The 20,771-nt window shown below is 45.9% G+C and overlaps 1 protein-coding gene across 1 annotated transcript in view; it reads right to left on the reverse strand.

Moving 5' to 3' along the window:
• Positions 1–20,771, reverse strand: part of CCDC51 (coiled-coil domain containing 51) — a 37,481-nt gene continuing 16,710 nt past the window's right edge. Inside the window, exons 3-4 of the mRNA XM_078661871.1 lie at positions 17,911–18,075; positions 1–796 (exon numbers count right to left, since the gene is read on the reverse strand). Coding sequence (XP_078517997.1) covers positions 56–796; positions 17,911–18,075 — 906 coding nt within the window. The 3' untranslated portion in view covers positions 1–55. The remainder of the gene's footprint in view (positions 797–17,910; positions 18,076–20,771) is intronic.

A 20,771-nucleotide genomic window follows, 5' to 3' on the forward strand; every position in this document is an offset into this window, starting at 1 on the left:
TAATCTAGAAAGCATTTTATTGAACATTACTTTCTAAAGGGGGACACAGTAAGTTCTAGGATCCTCTGATCAGCATGTACAGTGCGGAGACCGTGAAGGCAAAGAATGTGCAAGTCATGGCAGTGGTGAAGCGAAAGTTCCCATTAATCCGGGACTCCAGACTCTGCTTCGCGTCTACCAGTTCCAGCATCACATCGCTCACAGTGAAAGGCATGTTTTCTTCCCCTACGAAAATAGCTGGGCGCGATGTCTCCACTGGTGTCTTTTCAAATGCAGTCTTCATGTTCTGTACCTCAGAAGACACTTTACTTAAACTTTTTCCAAAGCCGCTCACCTGCTGCTGCAGATTTTCTATGGCTTTATGAATCTCTTCGGAGTAGTTTGTCTGCTTACTTATATCGACTATAACAGGGTCGTCAGTTGAGGGGATCCCCTTAGCACCGGACCCCATTTGTATCAGGTGCTGTAGCCTCAAAATGGCATTACTGAGGTCTTTTTGCTGATGTTTGTACGTGGTGGCCTGTTCGTGAAGCGCTTCCTGCAAGTTGATTGGTCCTTTTTGCGCTTCCTGAAGTAGCGATTTCAATTCTTTTAGCCGGACCCGATTAATGTATGTTGAGCCCAAGACCCCAATGAGGGTACCTATCACCGAGCCGATGATGGACCAGTTTTTTGTCTTTTCGGCTCGAGTTCGCTCTTTTTCGTGGCTCTCCCTGACGGCAGCTGAAAAGAGGGCAAACTTCTCCCGTTCAGAGTCCTCTGCGTTCGCAAATGAAGTTCTAACGCGCTTTTCCTCCTGTGGAAAACACAAGACAACTTAAAGCAGACATGCGGAAGGGAATGCAAACAATTTAGCTGCAAAATGAAAATGTGTCCACAAAGGACAAACCATCTCTTTGTTTTCACACATGGTGCTAATCACCAAAACAGGTTTCTAATCTGGACAGTAGCATTGAACCTCTAAGCACCGTGCATTTGTAATGGACAAAATGCTGCAGGATGGTATTTTGACATCAAAGAGTTAACAGTTTAAACTATAACTTATCTAACCAATGGTATCGAAACTTTGTTCTTGGAGGCAAACACATTTTATGCATTCTGTCCTTCTCTGCCATTTAACTGTCAGACAACCCACCTATTGATTTAAAATGTTTTAGGAATAGGCTCAGATTGACAAACAACGCCCACACCTGAGCCCCAACCTATGCATGGCATTTAAACTGGGACAAATGGATAAAAAGAAATCTCAAAGTAGAACCCGAGAAGCGCTCTACGAAATCTGCAGTTCCGTAAGGCGAGCACAGCTGGCCTCCAACCTGTCTGGATAACTGATTAAGCAGGCAGCCACAATCGAATAAAACAATACTCAAAAGACATTTACAATAATACAAGAAGCATTTTTGTTATATTTCTTGCGAACAAACAGATGTTTGGTTTTATTCACACAGTGCATGTACAATAGATGCTGTGAAAGGGTGACCCTGGGAGGTGGCAGCAGACACAAGGTTTACTCTCCAAGTAGCACAAGCCACATTCAGGACTGGAACCAACCTTGGCTGGATGGGAATTGGGTTTATTGACTACCAACATTGAAGTAACTGTCTAAAAACAAAGGTGAGGGTTCCCTCTTTCTGAGGAAACCTAGCCATGAGTTCCTGGTGCCTTAAATATTCATGCTTCCTTGCACATGCATATCACACCCTGAACGGGTATATTACAAAATCAGATTGGGATATTGCCTTTTTATGCACCTGAAGTGTTCCTCACCTTTAACATGCATGCTAAGTTTCATGATTCCCATGAGCCTAGGTGCAATTTTACTAGCGGAAGTACATCAGCATACGTCCTGCACCTCGCTGTAAAATGCAGCCTTCCTTTCAATATTAAAGTATGGACAACTAAAACCGTCGACATTTCGACCCTGAGAGGAGCATTTATAAGGGATTGTCATGACTGAATCTCCTGCCGTCTTGCTGGTTGCAGTCAATAAGCAATTGATGTTTTTTCACAATTCATTTGTGACGCCTGGGTTTGCCCGCTAAATAGGAGGTCATACCAACTGCGTACAACCGCCAGAGCTTTATCAAATTCGTAGCAGCGCCTGGTTTCCTTAGTGCTACCAGGAGCCGCATTAATTTGCTAAACACGTCTAGTTGGATTCAGCCAAATCTAGGCCGACTGGTAGGTCTTTCATGTCCACCTCAACACTTGTTGACATGTCTATTGGCATCGATTAACTTGAGGAATCGGCTGTCCACTTAACTCCTTGTCCTGAAGAAGACCAGCCATGACAATGCCTCATTAATGCTCGTCAGGGTTGAAACGTCAACGGTTTTAGTTGTCCATACGTCAATAGGTCTCTCAGCTTACAAATCACTGTGTATCAATTCTTGAGCCTGAGACACCTGTATTCTACTATGAAACTGGACCTATTCTCAAACTCCCTTCCTTACTTGTCAATTCATTACCATTGTGTGTGTTTTCAGTTATATGTACAATACACGGATTCTGTCACTTGGGCTCTTTTTTCACCTTTTCATTGTAAATAATTGTCACTTTCGCAGCTTCAGTCAGTCAAAACAAGCTTTATTCGATTACATTTAAAATCATAAAAGCAACAGACAACATGTATTTAAAAATTGATTTACAATTTGATAAAATTCATTACAATTTGATACATTCATGTGGGTTACAAAAACAGAACAGTTCAGTAAAATTCATAAAGGTTAAAAAGCAAGCCGGGAATCATAATAATAAAATCACCCTTCCAGTTGTCTCGGGGATAGCATCCTGGACCTAGTGCGCATAGCGGCGACCAGGAAGCTAGCAACCCCGAGAATTGTCCTGATGCTGCCTAATAACTGAAGGTAAAGTAGAGCAGGCCGTACCTGAACAAAACCTGCATCTCTTAAAATGGGTGCCAAAAACCTCAACCTACTCGCTTTGTAGTGGCTACAAAACATGATGAAATGCATGAGGGTTTGGTCTGAAAAATTGTAACAGCTACACGGGGTAGATTCATCAGGAACACCCCACACGGGAAGATCGCCCAAGGAGTATTGGATTAAATTGAACCTAAATCTAATAAGCAGGTGACGATGGTAAGGTCTGCTCACGATTTTTAAATAAGGTTCAATTTGGGGCGAGGTCAGGAGTAAGAAGTTGGCTCTGACTCTTGGTTTAGTTAGTTCTTTCTCCTCCCGTGTTTGAACTGCCCTCCTCATGAAGTTTTCTTTGATCCATTTCAAATCTCCCTTGAGTATAGTGTTTGGGTGGCTGTATAGATTTGGTCTGCCAAGTCTGCCCATCTCCCCCTTTATGTATTCTAGCCATGGAATTTTTGAGGCATTGTCCAAGGTCATGCAATCCCTGAGGATTTTGTGGTTCAGAGCAATGTCCTTGTTCAGCCAAGTTTTAGTCCAACACATAAGGGGCGCTAGTTGGAGTGAGTCAGTAAGATAACCCAGCCCTAGTTCGGTATGTATTGAAAGGACGGGTGTGGATTGTGGGACACCCAACAAGGACCTGAGGAAATGATTTTCTGCTATTTGTAGTTTGCCACAGTTTGCGTGGCCCCACAATGGGGCTCCGTAGGAGGCTATAGATAGGCATTTGGTTTTGTAAACCTTCAATAATGCCTCCATCGGTCGAGACCCAAGACGCTTGGCGAAACTCAAAAGTGCAGAGGTGGATCTGGTAACGGCTAGGGATTTCGCATCCACCTGTGGGGACCATGAACCCTTCTCTTCAAATATCACTCCCAGGTAGGTGAACACTTGTACTCTCGAGATCCCCTCTCCACAGCAACTAAAAGATTTCAACTTTTTTGGCCTTGGACGCTTCCCTGCCAGCATAATATGAGATTTTTTGTTATTGACCAGCAGGTCGAGCGAAGACATAAAATGACCAAATGCATTAAGGAGCCTCTGTAACCCCACCCCTGTGCGGGCTAGAAGCACCGCATCGTCCGCATAGAGGAGTACGGGAACTGCAGATCCCCCCACATAAGGAATATCGAGTGTGGACCCCTCCAGGGCTTTATCAAGGGAGTTGATATAGATGGTAAACAGGAGTGGGGCTAAGATACAGCCCTGCCTGACACCCCGTCTGGAACTAAATGGTCTGGTGGTTTTACCATCACGGGTAGTTCTGATGTTAGCTGAAAGATCTGCATGGAGTGCGGCCAGGAAGTCTACTAGAGGGGGGTCAATCCCAATACCAGCCAGTATGGTCCATAGCTTGGCCCTATTGACCAAGTCAAAGGCCGAAGAAAGGTCCATAAAGGCCAGATATAGATGACCCTCCTTGGCCATGGTGTATTTACTAATCAGCATGTGGAGGTTCAAGCACTGCTCTATTGTACCTCTTTTCTCCCTGAAACCATATTGCAGGTCAGAGAGCACCCCCTTCTCCTTAATAATGTCGCCTAATCTGTGTAGAATGACTCTGCCAAGAATCTTTACGGCAGAGTCAATTAATGAGATCGGCCTGTAGCATGCCGGGTCCGATCTGGAGCCCTTTTTAAATATAGGGATGATGGTTGAAGTGGACCAGCTTTTTGGGAACCCCACGGTGACAGTTGTATTAAAAACATTTGTGAGGATTTTGGCCCAGAATAGTGTCTGCAAGCTATATAAGTCTGCAGGGACCCCGTCTGGGCCCGGTGCCTTATGTTTAGTCATCTCTTCAATTGCCCTGATAACCTCAAATTCAGAAAAGGACAAAAGGGGGGGTTCGGTAGGTGGCTGATGGGAATGGGGTGTGGTTAAAAGATCTGCACTGTTATAAATTTTACTAAAGTGGTTCACCCAGTCATCCTCTGGTATCACACAATCCAGCACAGTGTTGTTGGAAGAGGCAAAATACGGATGATTTAAAATCGACCAAAATTGGGAACTATCTCTCAGCACGCTGACCGATGTTAAACTGTCCCATGCCTCACTTTTTATGGTTTTTTTGCGTGTCTCGATAGCCTGCCTATATTCTTTTCTGAGCCGACCCACCAACTCCCTATCTCTGGGCTGATGTTTAAGAGCCTGTAGTAGAACATTATGTTTTTGGGAGCACTCCCTATCGAACCATCTAGGACTAGTAGAAACCACTTGGTTTTTTGTGGACGTCAGGTCATGGCTAATTTGTGTACATATGGCGGTGAAAGAGGTAATAATGGCCATTCCCTCACTTGTACTCTCCATACAGGTTATGATGTCAGCTTGTCTATTCTGAACAAGATTGTCCATTAAGTTCTCCGGGACAACTTTTGCCCATTTTAATCTACGACCCTGCTCCCTAGGGATGAGGGCGTCTCCACTGGCCCCCAGGCGCTCGACCTGGGTCGCAGTGTTGTCGCCCTTCATTAACGGAATTATCAGACAGCCTGTTCCTATGGTAATTTTGTGGTGAGAATCAAAAAATCTTCTGGTGAATCTTTAAAGTTTAAGTAAAGCACTCGTTTTTGAAATTATGTATTACTTTGCCATTCTATATGTGTTCTAGCGTCGTCCTCAGATTCACTAATTTACACAAATGTTAAGCACTACAAAGAAATGGTATCACCCGACAGAACCAATTGTTATTTGTACTATACATGCCCAGGTTCTGAGGGATACTGGGTTACCCCTTTGCTTTGTGTATTCCTTTCAATCCTGGCAAACAGAAGCAGGACTTTCAGATAATAATGATTTCAGCACTCGGTTTATGCATCTTTATCTTTGACTTCAGGTCTTCTCGCACTCTCTCCATGAGAAGATTCTGCCTCCTATCCTTTTTATTTAGTTTTGTTAAAGTAACAGTTACTGTCACATGTTTATGTTCCTATAGATTTATACTGAGAGAGAGGTGTACATGAGCCGTTTTATACAGATTAGATTTACATGCTCCAACTGCCTTTTTGAGCGATAACTCTGGTCGGGTGAAATGACAATAGTCCCTTTAGTATGTGTTAGGTGTTTTGCAATGTTTACATTAATCACATGTTAGACTTTCAGGTGTCCCGAAGTGTTGTGTTTTATTTTAACAGATGGTGCACTGTCAAGCGGGAAAAGTACTCCACAAAGGAGAGCGCTGGATCAGACCCCACACACCAAAGGCAAGGAAGGACTGGATTTTCTCAGGGGATCTAGGGTGCAGCAGGGACTAGCACTGTGCCTGGGGAACTGGCAAAGCTGTGTGAGCACTCTGAAACAACATTCTATGTAAAATCTAACTGAGATTACAGTCTGTTTGCTTGCTTACTCTGCCTGGCCTGTATGGTTTGATAACCAAAGTACTGTTAAAAACAGCACACAAATGTCATCCGGGTCGGCAACGATAATGAAATTAATTGATTAGTAGGCAGGATTGGGAGATGTCCAGTGAAAAGAAGTGTGTGAATCTATGGTCTAGAGAAAGTGGGTTCTATAAATAGTACAGTAACAGGAAAGACGGGCAGGAGGGCCAGGATCCGAAGAACAGAACTTTGATGGATGAACCAGAGAGAGAACAAGACCCTCTGATCCAGCACCTTCACAAGCCCAGTTAGGTGTTGACTGAAGGGGGAAAAACAAACAAAAGCAAGGGGTTCTTTGAGTGCGAGTGTACAGTGCCTTCACAGGCGACAGCCTCCTCACTTCGCCCCATATATAGAAGCAACACCTGGGAGGGGACATTATATGGAATCACGTGACTTGGGATCCAGATAAGCTTGGGAAATGTAATTGTTACGTTTGTTTAATGTACGGCAAAAACGGGGAATGAAAGAGATTATTTGTGAGGACTGTACACCAATGATATACACAGCTGCAATACTCACAAAGTTTCATTTTAAAAACAAAATCAACAAACCAGATAATTAAAAAAACAAGCACTTACAATGCAATGGTTTCGCCTTTTGAAAAGTTTGAGCTATTGGCATTGTAAATGACAAAATTTGTATTTATGTGTTGGTTTTGAAAACAGATAAATAAATGGCATTGTCATTTACAATGCCAATAGTTTAATCTCTGGCAAATGCCACACAAAAACACACAGACCCACACACAGCGTTTGGTACTTTAAAAAAATCACGGAAACCTACACTTTTTATTTATCTTTCGCATTTTTCAGGCAAGGATGCCACTGGAGTTAGCCAATCATTTCAGCAATAAACGCGAAATCAATTTATGCATTACTTTTTTTCACGGCGTAAAACTATTGCCCATTTGACATCTTTTAGATTGTGATGCTATTTTGCACTAAGATCAGATTATCACGTTTCTTTCATTTTGGGATTGGCATTCTTCGTAAAATAACAAAACATATCAGCTATTTTTCAGCTCGAAAATTTAGATGATTGTGCTCTATAGGCAGATTGATCTAACTACATCCAAGTCGCCATGACGGAGTCACGGTCTGAAGCTGCAACCCCCGCCCTGTGGGGGGAGGAGGGGGGGGGGGGGGGGATGCGCCGACTCACCGGTGGTCCCAAAGATCGGAGCCCCCTCCGGGCTCCACGCAAGACACAACGGACTCGGATCCAGCCCCACTGGTGCGCAGCCAGCAGTTATGGCCGGAGAGGAGCACCACCAACAACATGGGCAGCCTAACCATAGGGGCCCCCTGCATTTCGCCGGACTATCTCCCGCTCATGTAAGAAGCCAGGGTTAGATTTCCCCCGCTCCCAAAAGCCAAGGGGGTGGACATTAGGTACCGGCGCGCGGGAGGCGGGCGCGCGGTTCATCATTCATTGTGTGCAGCATTAGCCGCAGCCGGGGGGGGGGGCAGTGGGGGGGGTCCGTAGGGCCCGCCCATGCCGCCTGGGGGTGCCGCTGCTGTTCCGCGGGGGGCGGGGAAGGTGCGAGTACATGCCACGGGAGGCGAGGGAGGGGGCACGGGGCTGGTGGCGGGGGGACCATGCGCGAGTACAAGGTGGTGGTGCTGGGCAGCGGCGGTGTGGGCAAGCCCGCGCTGACTGTGCAGTTCATGACGGGCACCTTCATCAAGAAGTACGACCCCACCATCGAGGACTTTTACCGCAAAGAGATCGAGGTGGATTCGTCGCCCTCGGTGTTGGAAATTGTGGACAAGGCTGGTACCTAGCAGTTCGCCTCCATGCGCGACCTGTACATAAAAAATGGCCAGGGCTTCATCTTGGTTTTACAGCATGGTGAACCAGCAGAGCTTCCAGGACATCAAACCCATGCGAGACCAGATCATCCGTGTCAAGCGGTAAGCAGACTGGGGAGCCCAGAGGCCGGAGACACGGACAGCGGGAGGGGGGGCGGGAACGGGTACCCAGACAGCGGGAGGGGGGGGGGGGAAGAGCACTCACCTGGACTTCTTCCGTTGGCCTGGAGAAATGACCAAAAACAACCTTCGAAGAAAGAAAAAAAAAACAACCGCCCGCAGCCGCATGACGCACGAAAATGGGCGGGATGAGTAAAAATCACCGGAACGCCCACGAATCTGCTCGGGGAATGAGTGACGCATCTCTGTTCCAATCGCTAGCCTGCATTTATGGAGCTAGCCAATGGAACAGAGGGGCGGGACAACACACACATACTGTAGACATAAGATTTCGCCTGCGCCGAAAAGCTGCGCGGTGCGCGGCTTTCGACAGGCGAAACCTAAAAAGTGTACCATACCTTCTCAGCCACCTATGGAATCAGGAAGTAGAAATATAACTGAGGGAACCGTCTTCCGTTTAATTCCCTACCGCCCTCCAAGGGATGAGTTTCCGGGCATAAGACCTCAAGATCCCTCTTGTTCTCAACAGTGTGAACTGTGAAGAACACTGATGGGGCCGGAAAATCTAGACACAGGGAGTCCCCACCGAAAGGAACTCCTGCCCATAACATGCGCTATCAGTACGATAAAGGCACAAGCAGGTATTCTTACAAGAGTGGGTGGGATTCCCTCAAGAGGATTGGTAGAAGTCTTTTTATGAACATGGTACCGCTGACAGAGAAAGATCAGCAAACCTGCAGAAGAAACTGAAGGATCCCAAGAACGAAACAGATACCCAGCAATGGCCACCCTTCCTCCAATCGCATGAGGAGGCACACGAGCGTAAGTATGAACCCCAAGTCCGAGGGATGAAAAACACCCAGGGGAAAATAGAGTACCAAATGAGTCACCTTAGGAACAGAGTTAGGGCTACTGCTCCGCTGCCCCCAAATCGTCTACCATGATCAGTCCGCCGCATCTATTCCCCACGATCAGTCCGCCACCTCCATATCCATTCCTCTATGATCACTAAAGTACAGGAAAAAGAGAAAGAAAGTGAGGACCCAAAAAAGATGGATTTGCTGGATATGCTCCCCTTGCCAGCTGAAGGGGCTGGGGGGGAAGTTGCTTATAACCCCGGGGGAAAAAGTAGTTCCTGAGAGACCACCGGAGACTGGAGCACAAGGAGGTAATGTATAAGCGAGCACTGTAATACAAGTGATTGACAGTAAAGTCCCAGGTAGAAGATTTGAGTGTCTAGTCATGAGGCAGATTCCACTACTGTGGATCGATCCAGGGCACACGTATGAACATAGGAACCTCTGAGAACACAGCCTCACCATTACCTCAGAAAGTTTAGGACAAACCACCAAACAATCTAGAAGACATCTCACATCTACCCCACTCAAGTGACCCTGACAATGAGGTCCCTTCCTGATCTGCTCTTTTTCCCTTGTGTGACTACAAGGCGGCCGGGGTTGATGGGGGGAGGGGAGGAACTGGCAGGGGGATAGGTAGACTCTTCCTATGCGCCCCCTCTGCCTATATGAGCATTAAGAAAACACTCTTCAACATTTAGAGAGAACTCTACTCAATGCCAAGAACATCTGCATAGTCTGTTCAGAGTATACAGACCAACTTGGGAAGACCTGAATCACCTACTGCAGATGTGTGTATGGTGAAAACTGCCTAGACTAAGATCTCAAACTGGTGGCGCCCTGTGCGACAATGTTTGTTGGTGCCCCCCAATGACACCCTCCGCCAGTGATTCCCTCACTATTACCCTTTAACAGTGCCACTCAAGTTTTCATTACCACTCTCTCTGAGATGCATCTAATTAATTTTATAGCACCATTCATACCAGTGCAGGGTGTACTTTACATTGAACACACATTAAACAGAGACAATCAATTGTAGGTATTAAAGCCCTGGGTTTGGGGTTACTTTCTGTATCCGTCGTCTCTCTTGCGCAGCGAGTCACAGGCGTAAAGTAAGTCAGATAAAAGCACGTTATGCTTGTAGTCAGGGCTTTAAGTGGGATAAAAAAACTGGGAAGGGGGGGGGGGGAAGTCTCATTAGGGCGATGTAATTAAGGAAGTGGCTTAAAACACTTAAGCTACAAATCTGTACTAAGCATAGTATGCTCACCCCCTGGTATTTTGCTGCATCTGTCCAATTATCTATATACCCAAAACAAAAGGAGAGTGAGGGAGAGAGGCACTCTTAATCCCCCTGGCAATTATACAAAATAACAACAAAAGAGTGACTGCCTAGAATTTTGTGAAGGGAACACACAGATGTTTATAAAAGGACCCTCACTCACCAACCTGGTTGATGACATTCGGATCCAGACGTGCACGCCTAGGCACACGGCGGGACTCTGCAATACTGGAAATTACCCGGCAGGTCCCCCGGCTGTGATCCATGATGCAACTCGCATCAAAACTCTAAGCTACAGCAGGTCTAAGAAATACTTGGAGACCTTTTTTGTGGTAAAACCGTGAGTTTTATCAAAAGCACTAGACCACAGGTTAGGGTACGCCTTAGCGTGCGTATACCGCCGTGGTCTTATTATCCTTTAGGTCCTGATGAAAGCTTTGCAGAACTTGCACTAATAAAGCAGAAACATATCGACCACATTTTCACCCCTTTAACTCAATCGGATCCTCCTAGCTACGCTAATCAGCTGGCATAGATCCGTCACTTGCTTTTAACAGTAACCAAATCACCCAGAATAAACTATTCTCAAGGTAGTATTTGGCTACTTTTTAACCTGCACAAAACCGCCCAACCCCCCACACGCACTAAACAAATACTTGCTCCGCTGCAGCCGCAGGCGTCGTAGCACACCGGAATGGCACTCGGCCGCTCCGTAGGGACCCTATGATGAAGCATGTCATCAACCAGGTTGGTGAGTGAGGGCCCAATTATCTATATATTCAACACAACAAGTAACATTACACCTACAACGAGCCAGGGCTACTGACTTTGTCAATGATTGTAAATTGCATAAGATAAATAAGCAGCAACTAGGACTTTGTTGTATACAATATTGAAAATGCTTCGTTCTTGTAGACTAGGTTGTGGCTAAGGCTAGAGCTGCCGTCTTTAAAGCTGAGAAAGCAGCGTCTAGCTTCACGCCGGCTCAACATCCTTGGATTCAAAACATGAATATGTCCTTGTGTAATGTAACTGGCGCTCATGTTTGCTCTATATAAAACCGAAAAACGAGTTGCTTTGAAGGTACATCCAAAGCAGTGATGGATGCAGAGGTGCGTTTTTTTACCTCCACCCTCAAGGTAAAATTGAAGAGCCCAATAGGAAACCGTCTTGGCACCGGCTGAAAGCCCTGCTTGTAGATTTGATGCATTTCTTCTGTTAATAGAGCGCAGCACACAATCTGGCCCGCTCTATTAACAAAAGAAATGCAGCAAGTCTACAAGCACGAAGTGTGCTTTCAGAATCACCTGAAAGCACACATCTTGCTTGTAGACTTGCTGCATTTATTTTGTTAAAAGGGCGCGGCTGCATGGTAAATTGCATGCCTTTGTGAAAGTAATCATGTTAATTGCAGTGTATGATGGGCACTGTGATTAACATGAATACTTTTATAAAGGCCTACAATCTGCCCCGCAGCTGCACCCTTTTAACCAAAGAAATGCAGCAAGTGCAGGAGACACTTCCTGATGAACTTACATGCCGCTCTAGGCGCTTCACACACCACACTGCGTGCTCGAGGGGCAATGGGTGCGCAAGCACCTTACAGGGAAAAGTGGTTGCTATGCATTTTGTGAGAATTAGTTAATTTCCAATGCCTTCATTGAAAAATGTGTCTCAGTTGCAGGAGCTAGCCACAGAAAGTGTTTGGATCAAGCAGAAATGTGAAAGATACAGTGAGGTATGGAGAGAGAGTATTGTGCGTGCTGCTTCAACCATATGGTATGCACCCATCTTTTCTTCTACAGCCCAGAGCTAGTGCAATTCCTGCGCCAACAGTCTATCCCATACAGCCTGCACGGGTATTAAGACCACCCAGCTGCTCACCATCCCACTTGATGCCCCTTTTTGCATACTCAAATGAATTTCCTCCAGACGGCAAGATGTGCTATCTACCCATTATGTTTTGGTAATTGTCTGTATGTTTTCAGGATGGGTGGAAGTGAACCCCCGTGCCTGTCCGCATGCCAATACAATACCTAAGTTATTGGTTCAGAGTACCAAACTAGATCTCAAGTGTCTGTGAAACACCCTCTATGTCAGTAGTATTGCAGTTTGCAAGGCTCTAGTGTGATGGTGATAAACCAGCATTGCCATTGTGCCCATCATCCACAAAGAGGCGGCAAAGTAGAGAGGACCAATAGCACCCCTAAGAAGAAGATAGAAAAAATATGCTCAGAAACCCAATTGATATGGCCCGATGCCCTCCCACTAGCACTATGGTCCCTCACAGCGATGCCGCTCCAGTCTCTGTACTCCGATTCAAGCAACCTTAGCTGGGTATCCAATTAAGGCCTGCCATGCACTCTAGCCTGGTGCTTGGGTGTTGATACGCGTGGAGTTAAGGAAGACCACACTGCAGTGCCGCTGGTGTGGGACCTAACAGATTCTGTTCATCAATAAAATAGCTGTTAAATGTTGTGCTGTGGCAAGCGAACTCTTCCTCCGAGAGACAACAGTGTTCCTGTTTCTGCTTCTGGACCGGACCCTGGCCTTGGACCCGGATTCCCTGCTGGGACTGCCTCTGCTGCTAAGATCCATCGGCCAGTGGACTAAGCCTTATGCCCACCCTCACTGCCTGCTCCCCCTCCACCACCCAATGCTGCCCCCACAGCCTCCCATTGATACCACCTCCGTTGAGGTAAGCAGCCCTCTGCCAGAACCGTTGTGGCCTGGTCTGCTCTTTTCCACTGCCTTGAGGGTCTGGTTGGTGGTGGGATATATATTTATTTATTAATTGGGCTTATAGAGCGCGACAGATACCCAGAAAGGGCTTCCCGGCGCTAAGCAGAACATTGAACTAGAGGGATAGGAAAGGGTTATGAATGGGAGGCCAGAAGCGGTCACTGGTTAAAAAGCCAGGTCTTGATGGCTTTGCAAAAGTAAGAATACCTGTTTTCAAGACGGAGTGGTTGGGGAAGGGAATTCCAGAGTTTTGGGCCGAGGAGGGAGAAAGATCTGCCTCCCATCCTTGCCCGGCGTGTTTTAGGGACGCAGAAGAGACCCTGGGTGGCAGATCTCAGGCATCGGGCAGGCATGTAGGTGTGCACAAGGGTCTGAAGATATTTGGGAGCCTTGCCCCACTTTATCCTGTGCATGAGGCTGAGAGTCTTAAATTTGACCCTGTTGTCGACCTTTAGCCAGTGGAGTGCCTTTAGGCGGCTCGACATACGATCTCTCCTGTTGCATTTACAGAGCAGCCTAGCTGCCGCATTCTGTACCAGTTGGAGGCGCCTCATGACTGACTGAGATGCCCCCAGATAAAGGACATTCCCGTAGTCCAGGCGGGAGGTAATTAATGCATTGATCACTGTCTTTTGAGTGTCGCCAGGGAGCATCCATATGATCTTTCTGAGCCATCTTAAGATTGTAAAACAGGTGGCTGAGAGAGCGTTCACCTGGGGCTCCATGGTTAGTTCTCTGTCAAAGATAAAGCCCAAATTACGGACCTGGTGCGATGGTATTGGCAGGGGGCCCATTTCAGATGGCCAGTGTCTGGAATTCCAGAGGTTCTGGTCGGGGCCTACTATCAGTACTTCGGTTTTACTGCCATTGAGTTTGAGCATGTTTTTGTTCATCCAAGATGAAATATTCCTAAGGCCTGCCTGAAGGCGTGAGGGAATATCTTGGTTATCATTTGAAAGAGAGAAGACGATTTGGGAGTCATCAGCATATGTGTACATGATGAGACCTGCAGATTCAGCAATCTGGGCCAACGGGGCTGCATAGAGGTTAAAAAGCAGGGGGCTTAATACAGATCCCTGTGGAATCCCGTGCGGAGAAAAATGGACCTTAGATGCCGCATTACTGGAGGAGATTTGGAATGTCCTGAGCATCAGAAAAGATGCTATCCAATCTAATGCCTTTCCTCTTATGCCTATATTGGAGAGGGAAGCGAGCAGTGTATTATGGGAGATGGTGTCAAACGCCGCGCTGAGGTCTAGAAGGATCAGCGCGGCAGTGTTTCCCATATCGACCAGATGTCGAAGATTTTCCACAACTCCAAGTAATGTGGTTTCCGTCGAGAATCCCGTGCGGAAACCAGATTGGGAGGGGTGCAGAATGTTGTTTGCCTCAGTGAACTTGGTGAGATGTTCATGGACATGCTTTTCCAAGATTTTGGAGAGTGCAGGCAGGAGGGATATTGGACGAAAATTTGCCAAGATCTTGGGGTCGGCCGCTGGTTTCTTAAGGAGGGGGGAGACCATGGCATGTTTCCAAGATGACGGGACCGTGGCCGTGGAAAGGGATAGGTTTAAGATTTGGCTTAGCACGGCAAGGAGAGGAGTGTCCAAGAGTCTAAGTATAGAGATCGGGAGAGGGTCAACTGGCGACCCAGATTTGACCTTCCCTAGGATGTCCCGTAGACCTTGGACGTCTATCTCGGGCCACGAAGTAAGTAGCATGTGGGGCAGATGAGGTTGGACCAGGATGACATCTGTATTGGATCTGAGGTTTTGCGTACTTGTAGATTGGGCTTGCTGTTGTGTTGTTATGTCTTGATGAATGTTCTCGATCTTGGAAGTGAAATATTTTGCCAGTTCCTCACACTGAAAGCTATTAAGGGGAGGAGGTTTGGAAGAAGTATTTGCGCCTGCAAGCTCTTTTACAAGATTGAAAAGAATTTTTGATTTGTTAGTAGCTTCAGATATGGATTTGGTAACGTAGTTAGATCTTGCATTCTTGCAGGCTTTATGGTAGAGCTTGAGCTCACTTTTGTAGTGTAAACTGGCCGCCGGGGAGTAGTCCTTCCTCCACAGGCGTTCTAGTCGTTTACATTTAGATTTAGAGGCTTTCAAGTGCTCGTTATACCACGGGGCAGGTGGATTGTGGGAAGTGTTTTTTTTGTGGGCTAGGGGCAAGCAGGTGTCTAAGGCATCTAGGAGCCATTTATTGATGTTGGTGGCTGCCAATTCGATGTCTCCGGTGTTTAAAGATTCCTCAGGAATAGTCAGGCTTAGCGTGGACATGAGGCGATTAATGTCCAGATTTTTCCAGTTTCTTTTGAAGGACTTAGTGGTCCCACTGGAAGGGCTGACGGCTAAGTGGTCTCCCAGATGGAATTTTATTAGAAAATGGTCTGACCAATCTAAGGGCAGAGCCTGCTGGCACTGTAGCTGGAGGAGGCTGGAAAAAATGGGGTCCAAAAGGTATCCCTTTTTGTGAGTAGGACCTGAGTTCCATAAGATGAGATTCATGGCGGCAAGGTCATGAATTAAGTTTGTGCCTGGTTTGTTAGCAGGATCATCAAAATGAATGTTTAGATCTCCAAGAATGGATAGATGGTTATAGTTCACCCTTACCGAGGCAATCCAGTCCACTAGTTGGGTGGCCCAAGGAAGAGTGGGGCCAGGCGGGCGGTAAATCAGAAGGCCAGTAAAAGTGAAGGTCGGGTGAAGTTGAAGTTTGAAGAGAGCCGCCTCACTTGCTGGAAGATGAATAGGCTCCAGAAAGCATTGCAGCGTTTTCCTAAAAATGACTGCAATCCCGCCTCCGCTACCGGAAATTCGGTCCTGACGAATGATGGCATAATTGGACGGTAGGGCTTCGGCGATGTCTGGGCCAGAACTAGCATGTAGCCACGTCTCGGTAAGAAAGAGGGCGTCAAGGGAGTTGTCGGACAAAAGGTCGAAAAGGTCCCTTTTGTGTTTACAGAGCAACCTGCAGCTGAGACTGCCAAGTAGCCAAGAGCGAGTTGTCTTGTGGTCTTTGGGTCTAGGTCGCTGGCCACATAATTGCGGGGTATCGAGATGGAAGTTACATGCACGACATGCGATACTGTTATCCCTATAGTTAGATAGAGTTTCGCAGGTGTGTTTAGCAGGTGGACGCAAGGACCGTAATAGGTCGGGTGTGTAGGTAGTCACTCCTCCAGAGTCTGAGGGCCCAGGGCCCGGCCAGGCGCAAACGGGCTTCCCTTTGGTGCGCCTTCGGCGCGCAAACGGTGCTCCCGCTGCGCTCGTCCGCTGCGCTTCCGGAAGATACACATTTTATCTCATAGGGAAAGGACCGGAAGGGGCGTGGCCTCGCTGTGGAATGGGGAATAGATCAAGGCCTAGCTGTACTGAACCAATACTCTTGATTGGTGCACCTGTAGGTGATATCAACGATTGCCTTGATCTAGTCTACCACGGGCAACGACTGCCAGAGAGCACCAGGATTCCCCACACTCCTTATCAGGGCCTTGAAAAGTTCAACAATTCTTTGGGGGGAGCAGTCCTGACGCGACTCGTCTTGCACCGAGTTACCCAGGATTCATCTGTGAGCAAAGTAAAGAGAATATCTCTTGTTTTCATTGTAAAAAGTGAAACATTCCTTTCAAATCACTCCCTTATAAATTCAGTCTTACCACTGGGCAGTTGTTTCATAAGAGTCGTCAGCAAGGGGGCTATGCACTTTTCATTTGTGGATCCGGAGCCTAACTATGGTTGCCCCTGGACGGAGACCTGTTATCCGGGATATGTCAACCCCACAGACACTTTGGCAACCACTCTTATAGAGAAGATGGGTTACGGAAGCTGCTTCAACTTGAACTAGACTATTTTCTTCCTAAAACTGTTGTTTTGAACGAAGCAAGACCATATGTAGAAATCAATAGATTACTAATTCCACCACCTCATCTTTAGTGGTAGATCAGTTAGATGCACAAGGCCAAATTGCTGAAGGAGAGTAGGATGACATTAGATTACATCTTAACAGCAAAAGGTGTGCGAGTGCTCGTCTAGGTTCTGAATGCTGCACTCAACAACCCGTCAGTATACACAAGCAAACAGCCTACATTCGGTGTAGCGATATAGAAGCGCACAAGCTTCAGAATGGGCAATCGTTCAATGCATGTGGCTCATGGACAAGGCTGGGTGGATGTTTTGGGCATTGGGGAAAGATATTTTAAATGATCAGTTTCATATTTTTGGTTGCTTTATATAGGATAATTAAATTATTAATGTGCATCATCCTACATATTTATGCAAATGAAAGTACTGGTATATTCAGCAGCATCCCGCTCGATATCAGAACGAGTGGCTGGCAGTGGCCGTTGCACAAACATGTCACGCCAGGCGTGCGTAGAAGGTGTTCAAGTGCAGCATGTGTGCACACAAACATGCATGTGTGTGAAGTAGATGCAGGTGCATATGAAGAGACGTTGCTTAATGACTGCGTTGTATGATTATTATAAGTGAATGGCAGAGAACGTTAACTTGATGCGCGTATGCCAAGAGTATGCTCGAAGAACTTTAATTACAAAATGTGCACCGAGCTTGTAAAGTGTCCATCCATTCAGCAGGTGTAAAGTCAACTTATGGACATTCTCATACAGCGACACAATAACTCAAAGCACCTTCCATTCATACTAAACCTGCCATGATTTCCGACTACATGGTGTGCTGGAATTACCACCAGCTTCAAGTTAATACTGGATGTTTGTGGGATATTTTAAAATATGTAATCCACAAGAATATGGGTCTATCACAGCATCGATGAAAGCAACACATCCTGGCGTTCGTCCTTTACCTGCAACAGTTTGTGTTCCTGGGTTGCCAGCTCCAAGAAGTGAACATCTTCCCTGGGCACCCTCTCGAGCTGACCCCGAAGCTCCTTCAGTTTTTCTTGTTGGAACTCAACAACATCACGAATGTCTCGAACAAGAGCTCGGGCCACCATGAAGTCTTTCTCGGCCTGAAAACGTAAAAAAGGAACGAGAGGTGGGTGAAACGGAAGAGAAAATAATTCAAAGGACATGTATGCATGCTGTATGCAGTATTATTCTTCAGACTAACAAATAGGAGCATGTTCCCAGGGGTAAGCTCGCATACAATGGTTGCCAGGCCAAGAAGCACCATTCAGTTCTGCTGCTTTCAGCCTTTTCGTCTGACAGGCAATTCATGTCAACTGATCATTGGGTCCTGATAAAAAATGAATTAGTCTTTGAACCAATCAGAGGCTCAAACAAAATGTGTCTTTGGATGAGTTACTGAATCAGCGATAACCACAGCCAATATATGCTACATAACTCAAAAAAATTGCACAGATTAATACACCTACTGGGTTGTAAACTCTCCATCATAGAAATAAATTGGTGGAGGAAAGGTCACCATCGGATTCTTTTAGAGATTTAGGATTTCTTCAAGAAATGTAAGGGCTTTCCATTTCCAACCAGCTCTAAATCAGGGTCTTGGTACGGTGGTTAAAACCTCGCATGAAAGAATAGAACTCTAGGCCCGACATCTATACGTGACCAGAATGAACCTCTCTGTGCAAGAGTATCGCATCTCTGAGAACTGGAAGCACTTAGATAGAGATGTCTTCCTTTTTAGTTACTAAGTAAAAAAACATTAAAGAATAAAAAATAAAACATTTAAGAAATCACCCTCAGAAAAAAGCACATGGAAGTGAGGAGTTTAGAGCTTCAGTGAAAGCAAAGTCCAGATCTCATGTATTCACAGGAGCCACCACAGTGATAACTCTATTGGGCATTTCAAATCGTTACATGGCACTTGCCCAGAATTTTGTCCAATATCATTCAGAGATACACACCTACCCGTAATCTGTGATCAGCCCACACTAACATGTTGGTCTCCACGTACTATAAATCAAAGCGGTTAGTTGGCAGCTGATTCGTGGTGCTGGCCCCTCGGTTCCGGAATGCCTTGCCTCATCACATCAGATCCTGCACAAATCTCCTGAGATTCAGGAAACTCCTCAAAATATGGTTGTTTATCCAGACATGGGATTAACCTAAAACATGGCTGTTTATTAATACATCTGATTAACCATCCAGGACTCTGATCACTCCTATAGTTAGCGCCATGAAACTAATTGGTGTACGTTCGATTTATAAATAATTTTAAAACAACATAACATTTGATGTTGTCTTCCTGAAGGTAGATCGATCCAATTTCAACCTCTATCCCTGTTACGCGGGTTTGTTTGCAATCTGATAAACACATATCGGCTAAAAGTGCAGGCTCCACAGCGTCTTATCACATTATTGGTTTCACGCTCTCAGGAAGTGATGCTGAAATAACATTGGGTTTATGTAAAAGGATTTCTGTGTTAATGAACAACCTTTTAAAATAATGGAACATTAGAGAAGAGGGCAACAGAAAGACTGGATTAAACTGTCTAAGTTCAAAGCAGGACCGACCACGACGGTATAAGTAAGAATGCGCTGTTGTGGAGGCCACTTAAACATACCACTGGGATTACCACTGGATGCTTATGGTGTACATCGCTATACACTTGGGCATACCCATGTCGCATCATGCGTTTTCCCCCAAAACATCACCAATTTAATTTGAAATGAGGATGCCATGTGCAAGAACAGAGCGCTAGGAAACGCATTGAGCAGAACTCGAATAGGTTGTCTTGCCCTGAGAAACTTTTAATTAAAGTTCAAGGAGTTAAAATGCAGAAAAGTATCCATTGGAGGACTGACCACAAAGCTTTAAAAAAATACCTGAGTTATGCCAAAGAACCTGCTCTTTGAGGAGCACCTGAAACCCATGCATATGGAGGTAGGCTGCCACTAGACGACATGGCACTCAGATGTCCTGCAACTGGAAGTCAGTGGCGCTGCCATGCCAAAGACGGCGGGATAACTGCAAGAGCGGGTGGTCACGTCTCATCACAAGGTGTTTATGAATTGAACTCTATCCCATTCATTCTGCCTACCTCTTCCGTTAGAAATGTTACATCAAATATCCTAAGGGCTTCTATGCAGCTAAAAAGACCTCTTGCTTTGTTGAACAAACAACATGATTAAGAGCATGAGATGTGCCCCTTACACCAAACAAGGGACCGGAGCAGATTCTTTGTACTGACTGCAATCACAAAGGCTTCAAGTTGTTAACGGCAGCCTTGCTTTCTGAGCTGATCTGCCTTCTCTTGCTCTCTTTCCTCGCACATGGGGGACACATATTCCAACAGCTCAAACCAAAGGTGGGGCTGTGATTAGTTTTAATATAAGACAAGGGATGGGGTGCGTTTTCATTGAAGCTGAAAAACTAGGTGCATCGCTCACGTACCCGACAAATACTGCTTTTAGGAGAACAATAAAATGAATGGTTCCGGCAAACTTTGCACACAAAATATGCATATGGTTTGGACCATAAAGTATGCATCTTTATTATGCTTTCTGCCCCTGACGAGGCAACTGAAGTGCTTTGTGAACTGGTAGCAGGCTACTTGTGAGAGCACAAGGTTAGTGATTTAGCCACGCACAAGGGTTACACTTGGTCATGCATAATGCATCTCATGCAAATATATTGTGCAATTCCGGATTTCAGAAGGTTGTTGTTGTGTATTTTGAGTTACACAGAAAGCTTCGCACCATTAGCACATTGTATTGTATTGTCGTTAACATAGCATCGATT

Source organism: Lissotriton helveticus, chromosome 9 (assembly GCF_964261635.1).
Source record: "Lissotriton helveticus chromosome 9, aLisHel1.1, whole genome shotgun sequence".
Taxonomy (NCBI): domain Eukaryota; kingdom Metazoa; phylum Chordata; class Amphibia; order Caudata; family Salamandridae; genus Lissotriton; species Lissotriton helveticus.